Source organism: Callorhinchus milii, unplaced genomic scaffold (assembly GCF_018977255.1).
Source record: "Callorhinchus milii isolate IMCB2004 unplaced genomic scaffold, IMCB_Cmil_1.0 Scaffold12, whole genome shotgun sequence".
In the NCBI taxonomy this organism is placed as follows: Eukaryota; Metazoa; Chordata; class Chondrichthyes; order Chimaeriformes; family Callorhinchidae; genus Callorhinchus; species Callorhinchus milii.
This window is the reverse complement of record NW_024704753.1, coordinates 12810894-12838432: the sequence shown is the minus strand read 5'-3', so window position 1 is coordinate 12838432 and position 27539 is coordinate 12810894. Positions and strand designations below refer to the sequence as shown.

The window sequence follows — 27539 nt, the reverse complement described above, 5'->3', positions numbered from 1 at the left end:
GGTTGGGTTGGTTGAGTTGGTGGGTTGGGTTGGTTGGGTGGGGTGGGTGGGTGGGGTGGGGTGGGTGGGTTGGGTTGGTTGAGTTGGTGGGTTGGGTTGGTGGGGTGGGTGGGTGGGGTGGGTTGAGTTGGTGGGTTTGGGTGGTTGGGTTGGGTGGGTGGGTGGGTGGGTTGGTTGGTCTCTCAGAATTTCAATTGGGCTTTTGAATGAATTAAGGAAAGTTTTGAACTAAATCTGATAAAATAATGTATTTTTCCTGCAAATACACACACACACACAGTAAAACAAAAATTTTATTTAAAAAAAAGCACCAACTCTTGTCATTTCCCAGTGGAGAGTGGAGCTGTGGAGACAGACAGACGGCTGAGGTGGGGGGTGAACCTGGGGATGGATAACATGAGTTTTTTTCCCCCCCACGTACTTGAAATGGGATACGTTTCGAATCATCTGTGGAGAGTATTTGCGATAAATACAATCTTTCAGCAGAATGAGTGTGAGCAGCTCAGAATAATAATCCCTCCAAAACCAAAAACAATAATAAATTGGTCATTTTCAATCGACGACTGTTTGTGGGACATTGCTGTGCGCAATTGGCTGCCGCGTTCGCCCACAAATATACAGTCAATTCACTTTACAGTGTGTTCTGTGAAGCGCTTTGGGACGTCCTCCCGACGTGAAAAGCGCTATATCAAATGCAAGGATTATTATTATTATTATATAGAGTCCCTGATGGGCTGTGAGATTACACACGAGGTGTGTGTGGGCTGTGCTGTGCTGTGTGTGAACACGTTCCTCAGAGAGAGACACGGAGAGTGACTGAGTGAGAATGCCCCCCCCCTCCCCCCGGGGGGTCGTGTCGTGTGTCTCGGTTTAAAGTGCACGAAGGAGAGGATAATGTTTCACCCTCCGGAGCAAAGTCTGTACCTGTGGCCGCGCGTCTCACTGACTGAGGTTCAGTGTCTCAGCCCCGACACAGCCACAGCCACAGCCCCGACACAGCCACAGCCACAGCCCCGACACAGCCACAGCCACAGCCCCGACACAGCCACAGCCCCGACACAGCCACAGCCCCGACACAGCCACAGCCACAGCCCCGACACAGCTACAGCCACAGCCACAGCCCCGACACAGCCACAGCCACAGCCCCGACACAGCCACAGCCACAGCCCCGACACAGCCACAGCCCCGACACAGCCACAGCCACAGCCCCGACACAGCCACAGCCCCGACACAGCCACAGCCACAGCCCCGACACAGCCACAGCCACAGCCACAGCCCCGACACAGCCACAGCCACAGCCACAGCCCCGACACAGCCACAGCCCCGACACAGCCACAGCCCCGACACAGCCACAGCCCCGACACAGCCACAGCCACAGCCCCGACACAGCCACAGCCCCGACACAGCCACAGCCCCGACACAGCCACAGCCCCGACACAGCCACAGCCACAGCCACAGCCCCGACACAGCCACAGCCACAGCCCCGACACAGCCACAGCCACAGCCCCGACACAGCCACAGCCACAGCCACAGCCACAGCCCCGACACAGCCCCGACACAGCCACAGCCACAGCCCTGACACAGCCACAGCCCCGACACAGCCACAGCCACAGCCCCGACACAGCCACAGCCACAGCCACAGCCCCGACACAGCCACAGCCCCGACACAGCCACAGCCACAGCCCCGACACAGCCACAGCCACAGCCCCGACACAGCCACAGCCCCGACACAGCCACAGCCACAGCCCCGACACAGCCCCGACACAGCCACAGCCCCGACACAGCCATTCATATCACCCTCTCCACAGAGAGCCCCACAGTGTCAGTGTCAGTGTTTGTGTCAGTGTTTGTGTCAGTGTCTGTGTCAGTGTTTGTGTCTGTGTCAGTGTCTGTGTCAGTGTTTGTGTCAGTGTCTGTGTCAGTGTTTGTGTCAGTGTCTGTGTCAGTGTCTGTGTCAGTGTTTGTGTCTGTGTCAGTGTTTGTGTCAGTGTTTGTGTCAGTGTTAGTGTCAGTGTCTGTGTCAATGTCAGTGTCTGTGTTAGTGTCAGTGTTTGTGTCAGTGTCTGTGTCAGTGTTTGTGTCAGTGTCTGTGTCAGTGTTTGTGTCAGTGTTTGTGTCAGTGTCAGTGTCTGTGTCAGTGTTTGTGTCAGTGTCTGTGTCAGTGTTTGTGTCAGTGTTTGTGTCAGTGTCAGTGTCTGTGTCAGTGTTTGTGTCAGTGTCAGTGTTTGTGTTTGTGTTTGTGTCAGTGTCTGTGTCAGTGTTTGTGTCAGTGGTTGTGTCAGTGTCAGTGTCAGTGTCTGTGTCAGTGTCAGTGTCTGTGTCAGTGTTTGTGTCAGTGTCTGTGTCAGTGTCAGTGTTTGTGTCAGTGTTAGTGTCTGTGTCAGTGTCTCTGTCATTGTTTGTGTCAGTGTTTGTGTCAGTGGTTGTGTCAGTGTCTGTGTCAGTGTCAGTGTCTGTGTCAGTGTCTGTGTCAGTGTCTGTGTCAGTGTTTGTGGGACAGACCAACATCTGCTCGAGGTGGAGGCAGATTCTCTCCAGATGTTAACACATCAAATATGAATATCGATGAACCAATCGATAATAATAAACAATATTTTCCTGAACACTTGGATCACATTTACACGGAGTGAAATTGTATAGGAATTGTGTGCGTTTTGCACATTTCCTTTTTTTAAAAATATATAAAAAAAGACATTTTAAGGTGATTATTGTTGCGGATTGTTCATGGAACCCTCTTCTGTGCACTTTATACCGTTTAATACCGTTTAAGAATCCAGATGTTCAACTCCTGAGGGTTAAATACTCCATAAAGACCTCCAGAAATAGGATCTCAGTGACCGACACATTCTCTTTAATAACTGTTCTCTCTAATGCATCGGCCACAGAGATGCAAAGCTGTTAATATGGAATATACTGTGTCAGAATGAAACTGCATATTCTGTATTAAACTGTGAAGGAGACAAAGACTTGATAATAAGATCAGGATTCAACCCCAGTCAATGAGTGGATTACAGACTGCAAGTCCAGTTGTGCTGCAGTTTCTGCCTCTGTGTGTCTCTCTCTCTCTAACACCAACTCACTCACTCACTCACTCAGTGAAGATCTCAACAAAGAAATTATTCTAAAAATATTCACAATGAAGAGAAATGGGTTTTGGTCATTCTGGAGATTTCCTGCCAGTAATGAGTGAGTGAGTGAGTGAGTGACCTGCACAAGGGAACATTGTATTAGAAACTATTGCTTTATACACAGAGCATATATATATATGTATATATATATATATTATATATATATATATATGATGTCTAACACAGGCACAAAACAGCCAAAAACAGACACATAATCACTGCATTTCATATCCAAATGACTTCATATTGTTGGATTTTCTCTCTCTGGTGGGTTGTTGTTTTTTTTGTGTGTGTGTGTGTGGGGGGATTTTTCCTGTTTGATATCCTCTATTTTATTTTGAGGGCAAAAACAAAAATCCTAAACCAAAGCAGGAAAAGTCTGTTCAAACCAAAAACCCCTAATAAACCCAGAGTTGAGGTTAGTATCAGAGGAGCAAAAAAAAAAGCCCAAAGGGACCGCCCAGCTCTCACATTGGCTCCTTTCAAAGCTCAGGGAGGGAGTCTTTCCAAAGTAGGAGTATATCTGTTTTAACCCCCAAAAAAAAAAAAAGTTTTGGGGAAAAAAAAGGGAATCAGGAGTCAGTCATAAAGGGCTGAATTGCCAATGTAGGGGCATCAGAGAGTGGTCAGCACAAGGGAGAGAGGGAGAGAGAAGGAAGAGAAGGAGAGAGAGAAGGAGAAGAAGGAGAGAAGGAGAGAAAGAAAGAAAGAAAGAGAGCTCGGTAATGCAGGAAGCCAGACTCGATGATTTTATTTGTCATCTCAGAAAAGAAATGGTAAGTTTTGCAAAGCAATTGCAGCCAATTTCGTGTGATATCAGTGTCTCTCGTGATAGCCACAGAGGGGTTTTTTTTTTCACAGAGAGAGAGAGAGAGAGAGAGACAGAGAGAAAGTAACATTTGCTGTGCAAACCAGAAATCAGCACTAATGCAGATGGGTATTGGGGGGGAAAAAAGGGGGTTAACAGTAAAATAATAGCAAATAACTCCTGAAAATAATGCAGGGATCAATTACACAAATAGATGTGATGCTTTGGGGTGAATGTGAATGGTCTCTCCCTTTGGGCTTCTCTTGTCTTAAGAAGTTAAAAGTGGGAAAAAAAAACCCATCTTTTTTTTAAAAAAAATATGTCTAAAAGAAGTCGTTAACAATTATCTGGACATCCCTTCACACTGGAAGGTTTTCATGTTACATCTAATATATGTCATTGCGACAGAGGATATCGTTTCTCAAAAAAAAAGCAAAAAAAAAAATTCTAAAATGATGAGATGTTACATAGAAACGTTGTCAATTGTTACACATTGTATCTATGTGTGTGTGTGTGTGTGTATAGATATATGCAATGATTTGATGTGTGGATTCACGTCGTTTGACTTTGTGTTGTAACTATACAGAGTTGCCCAGATTGTAAATCAACCCCTGGACTGTAGGAGTTGAGTGAGTGTTAAGAGCTCAGGGAGCAGACAGATGACCAGGGATTAAGCACAGACAGACCAGACCCCCAGACCAAGTCAGGGACATCCAGGAGCTGCTCACCTCTCTGCCCATCAAACCTGTCAGCATCTCACTCCCCCTCACAAAGGCTGAGGGTTTGCTTGAACCAACCCTTCCCATTGCAGAGCATGTCAGCAGGTCCAGCCAGCACCCTTGTTTTTTTGGGGTGGGGGGGTATTTGTTGGGCTATTGGGGGATGCAGTGTGAGTTGCAGGGATTTTCTCAGTTAATGAATGTGAACCAGGCTGGACAAAAAAAAAAGCCATGAGCCAGGGGGGGGAAGATCACTTTATCACCAGGTGCTTCAAGGCTGACTTGGCTGCATGTTACTACCTGCCCAAGGTTGCTTTTCAACAGGAATGCTTTCAGGGAGTGAATGTCCCTACCTCTTGTTAGTCATGGTAGAGCTGGGAGGAACAATGGGATATTAACTCAGTCTGACTTTAATGTGTGTGTCTGTGTGTTTGGGAGGGAATTATGAAAGTTACAGACTTTTTTTTTGACAATGTATTTTACTCCGCCAAAAACTTTATATTTGCTGTGCGCAATTGGCCGCCGCGTTTCGACCCCAAAAGTACGCAGTCAGTCCACTTTACCGTATGCCCTGTGAAGCGCTCGTGAGACGTCTCAACGATGCGATAAGACGCTATATCAAATGCAAGGATTATTATTTATACTGTGACTAGAGTACCAGTCAGGGCGACGAAACTCAAATTCTGGAAAGTTTACTGTCACGGTTTGGTAGATTTACTGGTGTTTTGTGGTGTATTAGTTACATTCTTAGCTGTAAACTTAATATACATCAGCTTCACCATCAATCAACACAGCTACACTGTGCTATGAACCTGGCTGAGGACCTTCCTGGTTTGGATGGCCGCCAGGGGGAGCCCTGTAGACTTGTGTTTTTCTCGGGATGGTTTTGGTCTGAGAAACCATGTTTTTGGAGAAATTTTTACAAAATTGCAATTGATGTGTATTATAAAAGTGCCATCAAACCTGAAGTGGGTATGTCCTAACGTCACCGCTTTTTCACTGAAGAAAGCAACGTCGAGCATCTTAATTTCAAAATATTGCTTTTGATTCTCACATCAGTCATTGGAAATATAAATCCCTCGAGTTACTCTCCTTGAAGTTGTCAATATGTCATTTTTCTTAAATTGCTTGCATTTTCTTAAGTTCATTTTCTTAATTTCCGTAAATGTTTTTCCGACTCGTAAATACACACAAATACAGATCAGAGGTTCCTAGGCTAAATATGTCCATTTGGCTCATCAAGTATTTATTACTGCATATGACTGGAATCCTGTGCACCCAAGGACAGTCACGGATGGGTCTCTCCACAAATAGGTCTCTTTATAACAGGCTGGTCTGTGCTGTTTAAGTATGAAGGCGGGTTACTGTGGGCCTTACCCAGCCTGAAGAAACCAGTATAAACAAAGCCTTATACAAACATTCGCACAAGCATGAACATAGAATACACACACTCACACTGACTGAGCGTTACGCATAAACATATCGAGTGAGGAACATATATAGACTCACACTGACTGAAGAATGCATCCACATACATTGAGATACACGGTTCTACCCCTAGAGAAAAAAAAGTGGTAATTCAATCCACGACCATTTGTGGGACGGCATTGGCGCAATTGGCTGCCGCGTCTCACCCACAAAATCCACAGTCAATCGACTTTATAATATATATTCTGTGAGGCGCTTTGAGACGCCTGAACTGCGTGATAAGGCGCTGTATCAAATGCAAGGATTAATATTATTGTTATTAAGTGACAGGAAACAATTATAATGACGAGTGTTGGAATTGAAATCGCTCATCATTTTCTCGTGCTTTTTTCCCCTCTGATCCAGATCAGTATGAAGGAGGCTGGAGCCTGTCTACGAGACCAGATGCAGTGCATGATGCACGCGCTTCAGGAGCTCAAACAGATTCACAACATCAGCAGCCTGGGGCTGAAGCAGGAGGCAGCCCGCCCTCCCAACCCCAAAGTGACCGTTTCCCATAGTTTCACCTCGGACGTCTCGGAGGCGGACACGTACGATTCCGCCTGCTGCCTGGCGTCGCCCAGAGACGAGGAGGAGAGCAGCCCATCCCTCTTCGCTTCGCCCACCAGCGAGAGAAGTCTGGAGTTCGACTCAGGCTATTCCGAAGCCTCGGGTCCCACACTCACCAAGTCGGCCCGTGTGGGGAGCACCCCATGCCTGAGAGAAAACAGACTCCCACCTGTGGGCATCTTGAGGAATAAAAACGGACTCGGAGCAAACAAAAAAGTGAGGCCCAAGTCAACATCAGACGTTTACTCCGAGCAATGCACTTGGAGAATCTTTGACTGCACGGAAGCCAACGACTGGACAGTGAATCTGCTGTCTCAGAGCAGGACCAGGCAGCCTCTGGTCTTGGGCGATAACTGCTTTGCGGACCTGGTGGAGAACTGGATGGACCTTCCTGAGGAAATGGAAGATCCCAGGAAAGGTTCCGGCAGAGAGCACTCGGGCAGGTGGTTGGGCAAACCTCAGGAATTCATTCTCAACATCTCCGGAAACGTCAGGCGCAAACTGGCCAACATCTCCAGGTCTGACAGGTCAAAGAGCGCAGACCTGAAGCAGCAGAGTGCCAGAGACAACAGCCGAGCACATGCTCTATCAAAGAGACTCTCTTGTCCGACAAATTTGGGTAATTACATCCCAAAGCTCTCTTATCTGCACCGTTCTCACACTAACTTACCCCAGGCACAAGAAGCATCCACAGACTTTGATAAATTTATTGCTTTGATGAAAAGCAGGAGTCGGAAACCAATTATTTGCAACGACACAATTAGTTACGTGTAGCAACAAACAAACAAACAAACCAAAGCTTACCTCTTGCTCTCTCTGCCAGAAGCGTACGTTAATTTCCCCTTTTGTAATACTTTTGATATAACCCAACGTGTATATAATAGTTTAGCTTGTGTATATACATTTTTATATTTTATACAATGCTTTAAAATAAACACAAATGACCTCTTAATAACTTTGCCTGAGAATTCTTGTTTATTTGGTAGATCACCACAACAGAGGCTCACATTCCAGGGATACCTACCATCCAGTTTATTGTAGACAACTTTGTGGCTAGAACCTTTACAGTATGTAATTCGATGCAGGGAAAAGGTCAGCCAAGCGTGAGTCTTACTGTGCATGTAATTAGCATCCATGGCTGAACACAACCGTTCCATTTAATAGTAACTTGTCCTAGCCTTTGTTGCAATGATTTCCTGCAAAATGCCACACAATGAAATTGATTACTGAGCTGTTTACTTCAGTGCAGCATAGTCCCTCCAATGTCTGGACATGCATGGAAAATAGCAGTTAAGAGTATAAAAATGAAGAGCGAACCAAAAACCACTACAGTACTCTACAGCACCGTCAAACAATTGTGCTGTTTCTAAATTTCCTGTTCGTTCAGGTTAAGAATAATTCACACCCAGCTGAAGGCAACGTTCAAAATCCTGACTGTACACCAGCTCAAATGTTATTTCCATAATCACATTGTTCCCTAAACTGCCCTTGTTCCTGTTATGAGTCCAGATTGCAATGTGTGGCCACAGTGGGTGAAATCCTGAGCAGGAAATCTGTGGTCTATGGGGAAGCAAACTGAAGTTGTTGTGGATATAGATATAGAAATTTAAATCTATGCTTGTAATAATTTTTAAAAAATCCTTAATTTTGTTTTTTATATCCAGAACACTTCTGAGAATGTTTCAAGGGATTACCGCGAAGTGTATGTGTATTTAGTAGGCGAATGTGACAGCTAATTTTCACACAGCAATATCCCACAAACAGCCATGACATGAATGGCCAATTTATCTGGATATTGTTGGCCAGGATACCAGGAGAAACTCTCTTTTCTTTTTGAATAGTACCATGGGATCTTTATAATACTAACTCTTACATCTAATATGTTGCCTTTCACTTCGGGAAGACATCTCAAAATAGGTCACAGGATTTACTGTAAAGTGTTACTGTGTTTTGTAGGCAAACGGCAGAAAATTTGAGCAATCATTTCCCACAAATAACCGTGAAGCGAATGACTAATTTTATTTGGGGGATTGTTGGCCATTACCAGGAGAAACCCCCTTCTTTTTTCGAAAAGTGCCATGGTATCATTAAAAGTTTAATGTCTCATCCAAAGAACAGCAACTGTGACACTGCACCGGAGTATCAGCCTGGAGTATATATGAGTTCCAAGTCCTGACATGGTGCATAAATCAGAGGCGCCTCAGAGCGCTTCATAGCAATGGATCCTGGGGCAGAGCCAGGGGGCTGGGGAGGAAGGTGACCAAAGGCGCAGTCGAAAAGAAAGGTCTTCAGCAGAGACCTGAAAATAGGAAGAGAAGGGGCGAATAATACCAACAATAGCTTACAAACAGCCCTTTTCCTGACATCGCTCCTCTCTACCATGAACCCCCATGCCAACTTATATTCTTCTTGAGTCTCATCCATTTCATTCCCAAGAAGTCAGGCAGTAATGACATTTTATTTAAATAGCCGGAAGGTGCATTGATGCTTCACAAAATAATTTCACTAACGCCTCAAGCATACTGTACCGCTCATGAAAATTAACATCGATTCTGCTAGCTTTGCTAGCTTAGCAATTTAGAGCAGGAAATCTGAGTTATAATTAGTCGCCGCAAATTACTCTTGCTGAAGGCAGAGAGCGCTGATTATTAATGCCAAGTGATCTTACACTTACTGTTAATAATTAAAGTTGGGGGTGCTGGTATCTTTTTGACAACTTTAGTAAGTCCAATAGACATCCCGAGAACTTTTACATTTAATTTATATTATGTTCTGAAGCTAGTTTTAAGAGAAGGCCTTTTGAATCTGTCTTTTGCAATTTAGATAATGTGGCAAGTTTTAACACTTAAGTACGCAGTCAAAATAGAGTAGGACTTTTCCAGGTGACAGAGAGAGGTCTTCAGTTTCTCAGTCTATGTTGCATACAATAGGAAATGCCAGAGATCAAGAATGTTATTTTAATCAGAAAGTGCTCACAAGATCAGTTGGGACAAAGAAGGTCCTTCTGCCCGCTTGATCTCATCCTTCCAGAGAACACCCACCTACCACCTTCCTCCCAGCACAGCATTGAGATGTTTATTAAATGGGTCCAGTGTCTGGCCTCAACCTGATCCACTTTTTATGACAATTATAGCTCATCATCAACTAAAAACGCATTATAGTAATTTAAATGCCACAACTTTTTAAACTTGTTTAAAACAAGTTTTGGGGTTAAAAGTTTCAATATAAACCTGATGAATAGGTATGATTGACAAACTGTTAAAACTACAAGCTGTAAGAAACTACTGCATTTGGGTGTGAGTGCTCTCTCCACTTAACGTATCTGATAGAAAACAGTGGGCACTTCAAGATCTTCACCCTTCTCATCCGTACAGATTATCTCAAACAAAAGCGTCTTCACACATCTCTCAATGTCTTTCTTTGTGAGATTCTTCACGATGTCTGACAATCTGTTGACAAAACAGCATTTTGTTCATTGGTATGTCTGAGATTTAATTACAGTACATGCACGAGTACATCTACAAATAGCTTAACTATAATAAAATATTTTCTTTTTAATTTATCAATTAATAAAGTTATTTAAAATGTTTTCTCCATAGAATCATCACACTAGGTCTCATAATACATTATATTTGTGTTCATCAAAGTGATGATTATCTGGGAGGGAGACTGGAACCTTTTTTCACGTATAATAATCTTTGTATTTGATATAGTGCCCATTGAGACATCTCAAAAGAGCTACACAGAATATACTGTAAAGTGGATTCACTTTGTATTTTGTCGATGAAACGCAGCAGCCAATTACGCACAGCAGTGTCCCTCAAACAATCGTGGATTGAGTGACCACATTTTTGTTTGGAGGGAATATTACCCCTGGAAAGTGATCCGCCAATCGACTAACAACCGGGTTCCTATCTACTGCTCGGTAAACAGAAGCGCATGGGGCTACGTTGGATATAGGATGGGCCAGAGAAAGGATAAAACTCCCATCAGTCCTAATAGAGTGCCCAAACTCCAAATTCACAAAGGAATCTCTGCTCCACCAGTGTGAATGTTGGACTTCATTCACTGAACATTCTTGTGTTCACTGGCAATTTAGATTTTATGGAGATTACTTAAACGCACCCATTTACAGCTGGCAGAGTGAGAAGGCTGTTTACATATGAGGTCACCTTCCAGAAGTAAACGACCACTTTGCATTTCAAAGCCCAGTAGAGGATAGCCGCATTGTCAAATCAATGGAGCGGTAGAGTTTGAAGTTCCAATTACGTAAAAAAAAACTTTCTAAAATTCCACTTAATCGCTGGTTGTCTAAGATCGGGGTAGTGTAACTGACAAAGTGTCATTTTGAAATAATAATCCTTGCATTTTGATACAGCGACTTTCATGTCAGGAGCATGTCACAAAGCGTTTCATAATTTTTACTGTAAAGTGTAGTGACTGCGTATCTGTAGACGAATGTGGCAGCAAATTTGCACACAGTAATGTCCCGTAAACAGCCATGAAGTGAATTAACAGGCCCATCCTGATTCTAATCTGGTGGACCAAGTGGAAACAATTACTGGCCAGGACACTAATGAAAAATGAGCTTTGACACTGTGTTGTTAATGTTTTATCAAAGTTCACTTTCTCCTCAATTACCCCAAAGATCAAACACTTGAAGGAATGAATCCTGGCAGCGAGCACTCAGGCAGATAGCTGGGTTTCTGAATCCAGGATTTGCCTATCGGCCACAAAATTATCTACTGCTTCTACTTTGACAGACATCTGTATCCTTTTCATTTATTTTCTTTCCCAAAGACTTTCCTAAGTCATTCCTAAGTCCAAAGGTTTTGCAACCATATTAAAGCAAATACCTTGTAGTTAAAACGTTAAATTTGTTGAACTGTTGGTTGCAATATAATCTAAAGATTCTGGGAGTAAGTGGTCTTCTTAAAGGCATGTAGGAAAAGGGATCAATACAGATCAAAAGTTCGCCAGTTCGATTTCTGGTCTGTGGTGAGTTAGTTGAGCAGCAACTGGGGCTATAATTGGCCTCAGTGCTCTTCGGCTAAGGAAAGTGGGAGGGAAAATGAACCAGAGAGCCTGCTGTTTGCTATCTAGGGATTCTTCTGGAAAGTGGATCTGAACATGAGGTGAGAGAGTATCGGGATTGAACATCACTTCAATATCAAACAACCTGCTGATAGTCTGTGTCTAGATCCACACACAAAAAAATGTCCGCTTTGTAATGTGGCTGTCAAAATCTTTAGTCATATTATTGTTAATAATATTATTACTAATAATAATCCTTGCATTTGATATAGTGCGTTAAAATGTCACATCACGTCATTATGACATCTGAAAAAGGGCTTCACAGGATATATGGTAAAGTGAATCGACTGTATGTATTGTGGGCAAAGCGCAGCGGCTAATTGCACACAGCAGTGTCCCACAATTCTTTTTAAGGCATTATTATCCCTGGAAAACTGATCCGCCAATTGTCTAACAACTGGGTTCCTACTTACTGCTCGGTAAACATATATGTGGGAGTAAGGAAACTTGCCTAAGGTTTCGCCCCGCTCGGGAATTGATCCCGGGTCCTCTCGCTTGCAAGGCGAGTGCTCTAACCAATACCCTACAGGACTCCATATTTGGAGCAAGTGCCCCCTGCTTTCAAGAAAGGAAGAGAGGAAAGGAGAACGCTAAAAACCTAGAAATACACAGGACGTTAAATAACATAAGCCTGGCAACTTGGCTGGAGAATGTCTTCCCCAGTCTCTAGGCTCCTTACATACTGAAGCACTGTCCAGGCATCGTCTGTTATGTGTGATACTAACAAGAGATCCTGTGCTTTTTTAAGCTGTAGGAAATGCTCCCCAACTATATTAAGAGAGGAAATGGGCCACAGGCAGTTGTTTACTTCACATGTCAACCAACAGTTAAAATATAACATCACGCTGCTGGGTCTAAGGACAATCTCCAGCCTTCAGCTACCCACTAACACTGAACATTTTGAAAAGTCACGAGACCAGGCTGCAGAGCTGAGCAGATCTTCTGTAATACCTATCAAGGCTGCTTTATCTCTCACCTCCAGGAATAACATTCACTTCCTGATCCGCGGAACTTTTCCTTCCACAAGAACAGCAGAGATTGAGGAGCGTGGTACTGAACACATGGAAAGAGGGGAGGAAGTGTTGGCGGGGGGGGGGGGGGGGGGGGGGGGCAGAGGGAGACATCTCCCATCAAGGATGGGTTAGACCTCCCAGATTTATTTATTTATTTAGACTTCTTCATTTTTTTTCCTGTTTATTTTCAATTTTCCACCCATTTCCTATTAAGGAAGCAAAACTTTGGAAGAGGTTTCAAGTCAGTGGCCAGCCTGCTTATATTTAACAAAGACATCTATCATTTCAGACTAAAAAACTGGCCAATAAATAAAATCTATATTTAAATAAACATACATATGTGCGTATATGTATTTTGCAATTTATTTGGTCACTTTGACAATGAGCCACTTTAGACATTGTGCACAGTAAAATTCATCCTCACATTTTTCAATGTGTTTTATCAAAGCTATTTAATATAAATTTTGTACATTGCTAAATGTATCATGTATGGTTTGTTTTTTCGCTCTCATTTCCAAAAATGAGGAGCGATGCATAATAGATCATGAATTAAAACTGAATGAGCGTAAAACAAACAACAACCACTTGCATTTATACAGTGCCCCTCCTGCAGGATAGCGTCTCAGAGTGCTTGACAGTGGCTGAGCTTGACATTGAGCCAGGGGGAGGGGGGAGGTGAACGTAGGCATGGTCGAAGAGAAAGGTCTTTAGGCATGATCTGAAGTTGGGGAAGGAAGGGACGAGGAGGAGGGACAGAGGAAGAAGGTTTTCAGGGCGTAGTGGCTGGAAGTGTGGGTGCAAATGGTGGAGCTGAGGGGATGAGGGATAATCATGAGGCTGGAGTCAGCCAAGCGGAGGCGACGAGTGGTGGAGTGGAGAGTGAGCAGGTCGGAGAGGAAGGGATGTACCAGGGCATGAATCAATTTGAAGACGAGTGTGAGGATCTGTTCAGTGATAGGACGCCAGTGGAGCCTGGCTGGAGCTGGTGTGATTGGGGGTACGGTGTTTAGTGCGGGTGAGTGTGTGAGTGACAGTATTCTGGATTGTAGTCTCCACTGGGCAAAAAGCACACAGACACAGCCATTTGGCACCAGCCTCCTGTTCACATCTATTCTAATAAAGGCAAAGTGTCTGTGTGTCTGTTTGTGTATCCGTCAATAACCAATTGACATAGAGACATGATTTATACCTCATTGGAAAGGTCTTGCATGCGTGAGTGTCATGGGCATTTTTTGGGGGATCCTCTTTTGTTGATGAGCTATATTTAAAAAATGCTTTAATTTAGCCCCAAAATATGAGGTATGCATGGTATTCTGCAACAGAGCAGCTACAGAGGAACGCACATACCCTTCTAAAGAGATACATCTATACTAATTTATTCTGCAACAAATGTATGGCAGTTTTTTTTGCCTTACAATAACTCGAGGACGTGCAGGATCACACAGTAAACCCCTTCGGTTAGCGTAGCTAAGATAGTCCTCCCAAAAGGAGTCCTTCCAGCTGAGTATAGATAGAGACAAAATGTGTGTGTGTCTGTCTGAGTCAATCTACATTTCTAGGGTATTTCTAGTACAACATAAAATTACTAAACTCAGAACAGCAAGCAACACAGTTGTCGTGTTTAAGTGTTCTGATTTCTACATATAAAATCGTTCTTACTTAAGGCGCTAATCCTATCAACCCATTGTATTGCAGGAACTTATAACATAACATAATGAGCCACTAAAGAAATCTCAGGCCAGAGAGTTACACTGAATATGCCGATAACCACCAAGGAAAATAGCTCATTTAAAAATTCAGTCTGGTTTAAACTCCTTTCCCAAGTTTAGTTATTTTATTTTGTGCGTAAACAGGAGGCTGCTGCCAAATGGCCAAATGTGTTGTTTGCCTAGTGTTGACTACAATAACACACACAACAGTGCTCTAAGGAAACAAGGGCTTTCAGATGAAGGATGAATGCTGAAAGGCATTGCTGCCTGCAACATTCCCACCAGGTGTTCGTAATTGCCACGAGTGTTTCTCAACCTGGTGGTCAAAGTTCACCAGGATTTGATCCCCGTCCATTTGTGGATATAGAAGCTCTGGGATGCAACCCCCCGTGAAATGCAAGTTGTTGTTCTACAGGAGGGTGCATTATTGCATCAAACACACTTTTGTTGGCTGTTGGTTGAAACATGCAAAGTTGTATCTGATCAATGAAGCGAAGGAGATTGTAAATCAAAATTGACAACCAATTGCGGACATCTGGATATGGAAAGAATTTAAAATTTACATAAAATAAAATGGAAGCACATCTGGTACAACAACAATTTACATTTATATGGCACTTTTCATGTCAGAAGGACGTCCCAAGGCACTGGACAGTTTTAAGGGTTTGCACCTGAGCTGGTGCTTGGATTCAAAATGGGTGGAGGGTGGGGAGGGATGAGGTTGGCTGAAGGTACGGTCACCGAGGAAGGTTTTGAGAAGGCGCTTGAAGGAGGCGAGGGAAGGGGCGAGTCAGAGGGATTCCAGGATGGAGCTTCAGAAAGTGGGGCAGAAAAGCTGAAAACCTGACCACCAATGGTGGGCCTGGCAGGGCGGGGGATCAAATACAATACTGGACCCCGCTAAGCGGAGGGAGCGGACAGATTGGTATGGTGTTAATAGGTCACAGTTGTAGGGAGAAGCATGACAGCGGAGAGATTTAAAAGAGGACGAGGATGTTAAACACTATCCTTTGGGGGCCAATGGAGCCGGGTGTAGCGCTTTGGGACGTCCTCCCGACGTGAAAGGCACTCTATAAATGTAATTTTGTTGTTGTCGTCGTTGTTGTGCGGATGGGATGATCGCTTCACGGAGCCTGGAGTGGGAGAGGCCACAATCTGAATAATCAGCCAAATGAGCCGGTGCTTTGCTGCCAAAAAAATCTACTGATGATCCTACAATATCATAAGCAGGTTTGCAATCAGCAGCTTTGCTCACTTTAACCTTTTGGAGGTGTGCGTTTGCAAAGAGTCAATAGACAAATGAACATAGTTCATTTCAAGCAGTCCTGCAGGATGAGACTCCATGCTTTGTGGACTATTCTTGGGGATGTAATTAACCCTGCTAGCTAAAAGCCTTAAGGGGTAGGGTGGACCTCGCTGGACAAGCAGTGGAAAAGTTTGCCAGACAGCGATGTCAATGGGTTTTAGTGGGTTAAACTCCAGCAGTTACCCTCATGCACATTGTGGGATCTCCATCCTGGCTCTGGCCAACATGTGCCTAATACTTTCTGGAATTAGGTAAGCTGCGTCCCTCCAGGGAGAGAGAGCGCATTCCATTCTAACAATCTATCTCTGAAATTTCCATGTGTAGGTGGAATGCATGGAATTCTCAGTTTGGTTTGGTTGCTCTTAAGGACGGTGATGGTTTTCCGCATGTGTCTGACACCTGGCTGATAAAAAAAGTGCATCAAGCACTATTGGTCAATTGTCAACTTGGTCGGTGAAAGACGCCCTTTGGCTTGTTCAAAAGCTGACCATTTCCCAGGATGATGGTGTGCCTGAGACTGTCTGACTTGCACGACCCAAGGTCTGAGACCATGTGCCCAGGAGTTGCAATGAAGCTGCTGTGAGAGCCAGATGGAGGCTCAGGTACACATGACGTTTTCCCCAGCAGTGACCCGTTTAACTGCTCAGTAACTGAACAGAAAGTGCTCAGCCTCTAACCTAAGAGTTAATTGTTTTTATGTCTATAATATACTCAAGACAGTTGCATTTCCTATTCCATAAGGGATGGTAGCAATCTGTAAACAACTTTAAGTAATGTGAACAGCAACAATGGAGAGTAAGTGTGAGGACTGTTCTATTTGCAAAATTCAATGATGATATTGGGTTTAGCATCGTCTGAAACGTTTGTGCATCCATCACTCTAAATACACACATATTTACCTTGAATATTGAAAGAAGATTTTGGAATTAAATAAAACTATGTATTGATTGGGAATTTTGTTTTGATCAGCCGGGTGTCTGACACGTGCAGAAACCCATCACCAGCCTTAAGAGTATCCAAACTAAGCTGAAAATTCCATGCATCCCATCTACACATGGAAATCTCAGAGATAGATTGTTGGAATGGAATGCACACTCGCTCCCTGGAGGGACACATCCTGTTTACCTAATTCCGGAAAGTATTAGGCGTAGGTTGGCAAGAGCCAAGGCTTGGGGACCCAGAGTGTGCGTTGGGATAACTGCTGGAGTCTAACCAGGTAAAACCGCATAGCTTGCCATTGATATTGCTTCCGGCAAGCTTTCCCATTGCTTGTCCAGCTAGGACCACCCTACCCGTTAGGGCTTTGGCTTGCAGGGTTACAGGAGCTGAGTGAGATGACTCCCTGTTCCCAGAGACTGGTCTGTCCTTCCAGGTCCTGCCATTGAGCCAGGCTGGCTGCGCTGTCATCAGCAGTGCCCCGGATTACTGTGGACCTGCCTGGTTCTGGAACCGGACTACTGAGACCACCACAGAGGACTGGCTTGATTCCGAAATTCCGTTGCGAAGCCAGTTGCGAGCCAGTTCAGCTCCAAGGAGACCCCGCTTACCTCCCTCCACACCCCAAGGAGGATAGTCATTCCAACGGGCTTTGGAATGTGTAGATAGTGAGAGAATGAAATAAATTGTCATCATAGGAATTATGCTACTGGTCCCTGTATTCCAAATTCATCCTGTTATTTTTACCAATACGTGAAATATTACATCTACAATAGTGTTCCTTACTGCACACGCCTCAGTTTACCCAGCAGTAAGTAGAAACCTGGTTGTTAGTCGATTGGCGGATGGCTTTTCCAGGGTAATAATTCCTTAAAAAAAATTAATAATAATCATATGGTCACTTCAATCCACGATTGTTTGTGGGAAACTGCTGATGTGTTTCGCCCACACAATGTACAGTCAATTAATTCACTTACAGTATACTTTGAGAAGCGCTTTGAGACGTCTCGTCGACATGATAAGGCGCTGTATCAAATGCAAGGATTATTATTATATTAATGTTTAGTTTTGGTCAAATATGTGTAGTTCTGAATCCATATATACAAGTTATTCTCATTGGGATCCCTAACCAACCTGAGTATAACTCCCCCTCAGTCAATTTTCAGATAAGATTCAATAACACCACAGTTTGTGGAAGAGCAGGGCAGGGTGAGTGGGTGGGGGGCTGGGTGGGGTTGGTGCTTGCTTTTGTACGTTCATTTAAAGGTTGATGCGGGTTACAAACCTCAGTGCCAATTTCTCCTCTGAATCTGTGGGAACGAAACAAATCCTAAAAGCCAGCGCTGTGACATACAGGTGATGTTCATTCTGTAAAACAATAGAGCAAGGTTTGTGTTGACGAAACTATCCCAGAGTAACACACACAATAAAAAGCAAATAGGAGAACCATTTATTAATTTGCATTCAAGCTATGAATTCAGTTGCATTGAAGAAGAAGTGAAAGAGGAACTTTGTTGCCCTTTGTACAAAAGAGTATCAGGGTTAATCGTTTCAGCACAGCACACCTGGATTAAGCAAAAACCATGTTTATGGCTCTTTCTTTTCATTACGGCTTTTCTCTGACGCTGTCAAAATGACAATTGTGCTTTGATCGAGAGCATTTAACATCTATTTTTTTTTGATTGCAGGGCTTCTTTGGTAAAACCAAATCAAATCAAACTCAAGTAAAGTGTTGCCGTGGAGTGCAGTCTCCTCTGGTTGCTGCTGTGAAGATACCATTAATTACAAATGCAACCCATGCCTGGATGCAGACACAGACTCCTGTTGCATGTTTATGCTTGAAATGGCCATTCAACAAAAGTCTGGCTCCTGTTCAGCCAACAATACGCCTTCATCCATCTAGTTTATCACAATCTGAGGCTCACAGCAACAGCAAGACAATTTTACTCTCCTCCATCAGCCACCAATAAAGAGGCTTACTCACAATAATGATTGATAGATTTTGCTCAGATATATTAAATTAATAATCAATAAAATCCTTGCATTTGGTATTGGGCCTTATCATACCGTTGAGAAGTCCCAAAGCACTTCGCAGAATATACTGTAAAGTGGATTGACTGTGTTTTTTGTGGGCAAAATGCTGCAGCCAATTGCTCAGGGCAGTGTTGTTGATTGAGTGACCATACTTTTTTCGAGGGATTATTACCCCTGGAAAGCAATATACCAATCGAATAACAACCGAGTTCCTACTTACTGCTAGGTAAACAGAGGTGTATGGATTAAGGAAACTTGTCTAGAATTTCGCCCCGCCTGGGAATCAAACCTGGGTCCTTTCACTTAAGAAGCAAATTAAGAAACAAACCTACAACTTCTGGTACTGTAATATATATAATAACTCGGTCTGTCCAGCGCCTTGAGACGTCCACCCGACGTGAGAGGCGCTTTACAAATGTAATTTTGTTGTTATTGTTGTTATATATGTCGGAAAATATAAATGAATATTTATGAGGATCAAGAGTTGTGGAGAGATTTGAAATTCGCACAGTAGAAGAGGAACCCAGGGCTTGTCTGTTGTAGGTGACAGGGTTTACTGTCTATCAAGTGTAGCATTAACTCTGAATAACAGCTCATGGGGTATCTATGTTACTTTCAGAGTAATGCGAGAATTACATAAGACATTTCACTTTTATTCAAATATTATAATAATAATCCATGCATTTTATATCATGCCTGTCACCTCAGGAAGACATCTCAAAGTGCTTTACAGGATATAATAACAATAATCCTTGCATTTGATATTACTTGCCTTATTATATTGTCAAAATGTTCCAAAATTATTTTTACAGGATTTGCTGTAAAGTGTAGTGAAGTGTATAGGATGGAAAATGTAGCAGCCAATTTGCACACTATAATAATAATCACTTAATAATAATTATCCTTACATTTAGTATGGCACCTTATCATGTCATCGAGGTGTCTCAAAGAGCTTCACAGGATATACTGTAAAGTGGATTGACTGCATTTTGTAGACAATGTTCCCCAAACAGCCATGAAGTTTACGACAAATTTTATTTGGGGGCGGGGACTGAAAGCCTCTCTTTAATGGAGTGCGAGTAGTTTGGGGGACATGAACTACCGGGGTTCACAACAACAACAACAACAACAAGATTCCATTTATAAAGCGCCTTTCACGTCAGGAGGACGTCCCAAGGCGCTGAAAGATTCACTAAGATAAGGGAGGATGGAGTTGGAATATATCCCATTAATGCACTCATCAATGTCTCTATAACATCCAGCATTAGATTCCTACTGGGTATCAAATACTGTCTGACAAGCACACAGTTGTAATGTTTGCTACTTCAACAGGTTTGGCTCTCATGATATAATACGATTAAGAGATCAGATGTTCTGCCATTTCAGTCTTTCTGGTTGAGGAACTGGAGATGTGTCAGACTGTACCTGTTTAACCCTGATGCCGATGGGCTGTTGTCCATACTCCATCTCGTTGACAAGCACACATTGTTACCCCCTATATAACAGCTTGTTCTAAATGCAAAAAGGCCACTTCTGTCCAGCAGGCACACACTCACACATCAATCGCAGGTTTACTGGCTGACTAATAAGGGCCCGTTGACAGTTTATTTATTTAGCTACCTTCTTGATATTGACTGTTTATCTTTACTGATCGACAAACTGCCGATATACTGCTGACAACTCAGCATATGCAATAAGATGCCAGCCCACTGGCTTTAACCCTTTGAGTGCTGGGCAATGAAGGTTTTCCACCCAAGCTGTGGGTTGGGATTAGAGAGGTGTGGAGGGCAAGAGAGGGTGGAGGAGGGAAGATGACCGAAGGTACGGTTGAAAAGGAAAGTTTTGAGACTGGCCTTGATGGAGGCAAGGGAGGGGGTGAACATTTAATTATAATGTAACATTAATATTAATGTTTCATAACAATAATCATAATAACATTACACAATAATAATTCATCAAATAGTTCATAATCTCCCCAACTGTTTAATAACAGGAGCATCAATAAAATGTTACCTAAGGCTGTGAACGTCAGCAAACCAGCTCCATTAGACCCTTCCCATCAAACACCTCCATGGCTAAGACTTTTGTTTTGTATGTGGTGGGAGAGGGAATCTATCACCTTGTTTGTGAGACCAGCGAGGTATAAACAGTTGTTATGGGCTCCACTTTGCTTATAGTTTTCCTAAGGAGACAATGAGGAGCCAACTGTATAATTCCATGCTCAGACAGTTCTTGTAAAGGCTCCAGAACAACACAGTTCCTGTATAACTGAGCATGTGGGTTGGTGTAGTAGTGTATGTTTTTTGGGGCAGTAAACTGGGAGTCTGACACATATGGAAACCCATTAGCATGCTTAACAGTATCTAGACCAATACAATTTACACTCATTTAGTGTTTATCACGTCAAGAGGATATCCCAAAGCAATTCTGACAATTCTGGCTGAACACCAGAGCTATGGGGTTGTGCAGGGAAAATAAACAAAAACACGATCAAAGAGGACCAGAGTTCCACGAATGAAGCCACCTACACGCGGGAAATTTCCCTGTGTCTGGAATGAAATGCTCGCTCCCTCCGCTTACCGATTACTTAGCAGTAACTGCAGAGACGAGGTTGAATATGATAAACTAATGGTACGATAAGTAAATATTACCTTAAAATAATCCAAAAATTCTTGTAGCGTCATTTCCTCACCGTTTGGTTTGATACCTTGTACCTTAAAACGATCCCACAAAGTCCACTCGGTGTCGTAGTACTGCAACGTGAGAAAAAAATACACACCGTTACTCAGCATGTATTGGACTTTTATTTCTTTTACAACTTTCTCCTTCCCGCCCACAAAAAACACAGTCACTACTTTACGGTGAATTCTATGAATCGCTTTGGGATGTCCTCGCGACGTGAAAGGTGCTGTATCAAATGTAAAGGTTATTATTATTGTTCCATTTCCCCCTCTTTGTTCCTGAAGAGTTTTGACTCTTTCTTCTTTCCATTAGGTACAGTTCAACAGGCACCAGTCACCCTCCAGTATCACAACCGAGGCCATGACTGTATTCGTGTGTGAGCCTTCACAGTGAGTGTTGGTAGGCTGTAAGCATCACAACTGAACCTAATCCTGTCCTCACTTGCACACCTTATATACACCTTGTCATTCAGAACTCTGCAGCTCGTGTACTGTCCCGCACCAGGCTTCGGGACCACATCACTCCCACCCTCGCTCGCCTCCACTGGCTCCCCATCCCCCAGAGGATTGATTTCAAGATCCTCATCCTCACCTACAAGGCCATTCACGGCTTTGCTCCCTCCTACCTCTCCGACCTACTATCCCCTACTTACCTGCCCGTACCCTCCGTTCCTCTGGCTCCGGTCTGCTCCACGTCCCCCGCCCCAACCGCCCTACCATCGGTGGTCGGGCCTTCAGCCTCTCAGCCCCCAGGCTCTGGAACTCCATCCCCCAGTGCCTTCGCCGCCTCCTCCCTCTCCTCCTTCAAGGCCGGTCTCAAAACCTTTCTCTTTGACCTTCAGCCTTCAGCTCCCCTCTCGACTCTCTACCCCCTCCTCGCTCCCTCCCTTCCCTCCCCTCACCCTGACCATTTCCCCCTCCTCTCTCCCTCCCTTCCCTCCCCTCACCCTGACCATTTCCCCCCTGCTCGGGTCATGACCCAACTGTGCAGCGCCTTGGGACGTCCTCCTGACGTGAAAGGCGCTTTATAAATGGAATCTTGTTGTTGTTGTTATAATAAAGTAATCCTTGCATTTGATATAGCGCTTCTCACATCTTCTAGACGTCTCAACGTGCTTCACAGAATAGACTGTAAAGTGAATTGACTGTATATTTTTGGGCAAAATGTGGCAGCCAATTGCGCACAGCAGTGTCCCACAAACAGTCGTGGATTGAAATGACCAATTTATTATTGTTTTTTTTTGAGGGATTATTATAAGGCGTGTGGAGTAAGGAAATTTGCCCAAGGTTTCGCCCCCTGCCAGGAATCAAACCCAGGTCTCTCGCTTGCAAAGCGAGTGCTCTAATCACTGAGCTACAGGACTCCACCTTCCAGTGGGGTGGGAGCGTCATTGAATAGTCATGAGATAATACACTGAGAGATGACATCCCTTCAAATACCCCCTCCCAATTAATAGTCAAGAATGAGAGCTTTCGCTGATATTACCCCCACCACCCCCCAACACAGCAAATTGTTGCCCCAACTGCAGATCATAACTTCAACCTGCAACATTCTGGTCTTTGAAGCTTTATATTGCACCAGGCAGCAGCTTTAACAATCTGAAGGAGTCTAGGACAAGATCTGTAAGTGAATATTGAGTTTCAAGTTATATTTGTATGGGTATATCGTTATAAATATATGGGAAAGAGTGTGTGTGTCCGTGTGCAGGTCTGTTTGTAACTGTGTGTTTGTCGAGCTGTATTGTGATATGTATGGTATGCCCATATAAATGCCTATTTGAACTGGCATACATTTTTGTGTGTATATTCAAGGCACATTTCACATATGTGACAAGTGAATTTCACCTAATTGCTGTTCAAATATTTTAACAGTTATTTTTAATAAGCTCCAGGTGTATCGTGTTCACATTGTTCAGCTACAAAATACAGTCACTAACTTTACAGTAAATCATGTGAAGCGCTTTAAAATGTCCCCCTGACGTGAAAGGCGCTATATCAAATGCAAGGATTATTATTAATGACAATTGATATTATTATTAATAATAATAATAGTTGTGTAGCAGCCATCCGTGTTAGCTATAAGCAAGAAAATTTAAATTCTGTAAATCATGAAACATGCAGCAAAAGCATTATTGAAACAAGTCGGCCACACTTACACCACTATATCTGGCTATTAAGATACATACAGGATTTATGATAACTCAAACGATAACCATGAATTCATGTGTCAGTAGTGTGTGCTGTAGTATATCACTGTGAGCAAATTAGCTGCCACATTTGCCTACAAATGCACAGTAAAATCCTGAGATGTCTCAATGATGTGATGAGGCGCAATACAAAATGCAAGGATTATTATTAGTGTACCTACATGTAATGATTGTGAGCAGCAATCCTCCGGTAGTGAGCAAAACAAGACAACAATACCATTAGCTTGGCTCAGGATCAAAATATAAAATGTCATCCTGGTTTATTTGGGAGCACTCTGGTCTCTGAGTCAGAAGACTGTGTGTTCAAAACCCACATGGAGACTTTGAATGCACAAGTCTCAGTTGACAGTCCCGAGTTAGTCAATTACCACAACAACAAATTTCCTTTGTCAAGAGGACATCCCAAAGCACTCGACAGTCAAAGAATTGCATCCAAGCTAGGGTTTGGTATCAGGAGGGGTGGAGGGCAGTGAGGGTGTGGGTAAGAGGGTGACAAACCTTGACGGAGGTGAGGCAAAGGGACTGTGGGATGGAGTTCCAAAGGGTGCGGGTAGAGAGATCGAGAGATCGAAAGCTCGACCGCCAATGGTGGGGTGGGCTGGGCGGGGGACATGGAGCAGGCCAGAGGCCGCTGAGAGGAAAGTGCGGACAGGTCGGTATGGATTATGAACATGCGTGTTCATAGGGTGTACACGGTGGTTTGATTCCTGCTGCTCTGCTGAGTTCCTAATTGCAGAAGAAGAATTCCAAGGAAGAGTTATTAGTGGGCTGTCGTGTGCCTCTTGGTGGCTGCTCAAAACAGCAATGGAACATTTCCCATCCCTTCAGCCACAAGAGGCAGGTATTACCAACCAGATAATACACTGAGAGATGACGTCCCTTCAAATACCCAATCCCAATTAATTAATGACAAGGCTCACCAAGGGTATGGCACTGAGAAAAACCGTTTAGTGACGCACAATGAAAATAATTTTGAATTAACTTTGAAACATAATTGAAACTCAATAACTACTGAGATGTGGGATACTCAGCATTAGCATTCCAACAAGCAGACCAGGCTGATTGGCTCATTGTTGAAAATTACTTGAAGTTGTAGCTAGACATGTGCTTATCCCTGAAGGATACGGGTTGGGATTGCAGGGATAACTCTAAAGTGGACAAGAACTGTGAATTATAACAGTGCTTTGTACTGATAAACTGGGGCTACCATTTGTGCTATTAACATCGACTTAAGATAACGTTAACTGCAGTTCTGAGACTGTTAGATAAACTTACTCCATGTTTTGCAGCAGTTACTAACAGTGACCTCAATCCTTAGCTTTGAGCTCTGGTCAATAGTTTACACACAAATAGGCCACAACTGGAGTAGCATTGACAGATAGATAGATGGACAGATATAGTTCCACAAGTGCATTTTGAGAGATATAATTGTGGCAAGTTATGTATCACTTTAATTCATAGGTTTATTCTACTGCAAACGCATTTTATTTCATTTCTTGTTGTTACTTGGTTGGGGGCAGGTCACTTTTCTGGAGTAATAATCCCTTCAAAAATAAATAGTTTTAAAAAAATAATAATTTGGTCCCTCAATCCACAACTGTTTGTGGGACACTCCTCTGTGCAATTGGCTGCCAAGTTTTGCCCACAAAATACACAGTCAATTCACTTTACAGAATATTCTTTGAGATGTCTTGAAGACGTGATAAGGAGCTATATCCAATGCAAGGATTTTTATTGTTCAAACTACATACAATATTCTTGGCAATCAGTGAGTCTTATTCTGGCTGTGTCTGGACATTAAAACTCTCACTATCAGTTTGTGGTTACAGTATTTCGAGCTCCCCTGTCTTTTCCGTGAAGCAAAATCATTATTGCGCTCGGTAAATCTCACAGCTCCTCATAATGTTGTTTTGCCTTAGTTATTCCGTCTGTCTGTCTGTCTGTCTGGAGCATTAGCTTCAGCAGGTCTGCTTAGATTCATGCCTCTTACACGGGACACAGGATTGTCCACAGCTGCTCTCTCTCTCCGGGCTGTTTCCTGTCTCCATCAATCCGCAAGTAAATCGGGGGAGGAAGGGAGCTGAGAGCGGAAACCCTGCCACGGACTGATGGGAACCTAGTGCATTTAGTACACAAGTTTAACATCAAGTCATAGCAGTCCAGAAACCAATACACTAAGCAGACTGCTAAAACAAGGAAGAGATCACACAGGGGCTGCTCTCTGCACTATTCCCCAAAACACAAATCAACATGTCGCATTCATAACAATAATCTTTGCATTTGCCTTATCATATCATTGAGACGTCTCAAAGCACTTCACAGAGTATACTGTAAAGTGAATTGACTCTATATTTTGTGGGTGAAAACCCGGCAGCCAATTATGTACACAAACAATCGTGGTTTGAATAACCAAATTATTCATTATATTGTTTTGAAGGGATTATTACCCCTAGAAAAGCAATCCGCCAATTGACTGTTTACTGCTAAAGTAAACAGAGGCGTGTGAAGTAAAGAAACTTGCCTAACATTTTGCCTTGCCCGGGAATCGAACCCAGGTCCTCTCATTTGCGAGGCGAGTGCTCTAACCTAGCATTCCTCGGAGTGACAACAGAACTTGAGAAGACACTCAGTATAACATCAACACGCAACTTTCTGTGAAAGGGCTTCAATAATCTTACACTGCTGTTTTGCTGTTGAAACTTTTAATGGGATGCGTTGCTGCTTCAGTCTGTTAGTACAACATCTGTGCAGCGTCAAATTGATTTTGAGAAAGGGGGGAGACAGGAGAGGGGTGTCAGTGAAAGAGGGGGCTGACCTTGCCATTGAAAAATAGTTCTCATTAGGGATGAAAGTAAATTGATATAAAGTCATCTGCTTAACCCTTGAGGTGGCTGCAGATTTTTTACACACACTTTCTCATGTTGTAATTGCGTGACAATGAGCTCCGGTATGTCCAGCTTTTCCTTTTCTGTCCACTGACCATTTTTTCCCCCGACCCAAACCTACAATAAATCATCTGGATATCGGAAAACCCATTCTCTAAGAGTTAATCTCTTAGTTTCTAAGATATCTCTGCTTTGAAACAGAATAATTTTTTTAGGGTTACACACACATGCTGAAGGAGCATCTCTGTTCAAAACACGAGACAGAGAGTGGCTGAGTCCCCGTAACCCTCCCTGTTCCTTGCTGACGCCACTTTTTCGTTTGTGCGTAGCAGAGACGTGGCAAAAAGGAAATTCGTTAATAAAGGACGTGATGATTAAAATAATGCTTCAGGAAACACGCAATAAATCAGCTCCAGGCGTGGACTTCCTGAGGAAATGAGGGTTCCCTTCCAGACTGCAAGGAGTCGTGATGACAAAAGGAATCAGATTATTGCTGCTCATGAACCCAATTCAGAAAATATTTTTTGTGAAAATAACTTTTGGCTAATCGTATAAATATATAAAACCACATATAAAAATCACAATCCTATATAAAATATTATAATCCCTCCCCTACGAAATTTTACCCTGCAGCTCGGGTGCTAACCCTTGACTGTCCAGTGCCTTGCAACGTTCTCCCAGCGTGAAAGCCGCTATATAAGTGTCATTAATTATTGTTGTTGTTTAAATACAATCACTGCAATTTACAGTAAATCCTGTGAAGTGGTTTAAGTCCTCTGACGTGAAGGGCACTACAATAATAATATTGTTTGCAGCGCTTTTCACATCAAAGCACGTCACAGTTTTGCTGCAAAGTGTGGTGACTGTGTATTTGTAGGCAAACGCAGCAGTTTCCACACAGCCACGGGCCGACACTTGGGAGACTGACTCACCCTCTCTTCCGCCTGGAATGGTACATTGCATCCTTCCCCATTCTGAAACC

General features: G+C 43.4%; 2 protein-coding genes across 4 annotated transcripts in view; one reads left to right on the top strand and one right to left on the bottom strand.

Annotated features, from left to right (window-relative positions):
• The first annotated feature begins 3715 nt into the window (after nt 1-3715).
• inka1a (inka box actin regulator 1a) lies at nt 3716-7640 on the top strand. The gene is given in 2 exon segments (NM_001293145.1): nt 3716-3904; nt 6489-7640. Coding segments are annotated over 2 exon segments (1029 nt in total). The 5' UTR covers nt 3716-3853; the 3' UTR covers nt 7467-7640.
• Nucleotides 7641-7644: 4 nt separating this feature from the next.
• uba1 (ubiquitin-like modifier activating enzyme 1) overlaps nt 7645-27539 on the bottom strand; it is a 156503-nt gene continuing 136608 nt past the window's right edge. For 2 of the 3 annotated variants that reach the window (XM_007890277.2, XM_007890278.2), the window contains 3 exons: nt 21436-21537; nt 18036-18118; nt 7645-10141 (listed from right to left, as the gene is read on the bottom strand). In XM_007890277.2, the coding sequence (XP_007888468.2) occupies nt 10006-10141; nt 18036-18118; nt 21436-21537 (321 nt within the window). In that variant the 3' untranslated portion in view covers nt 7645-10005. The remainder of the gene's footprint in view (nt 10142-18035; nt 18119-21435; nt 21538-27539) is intronic. The other variant, XM_007890279.2, reaches the window with a different exon arrangement.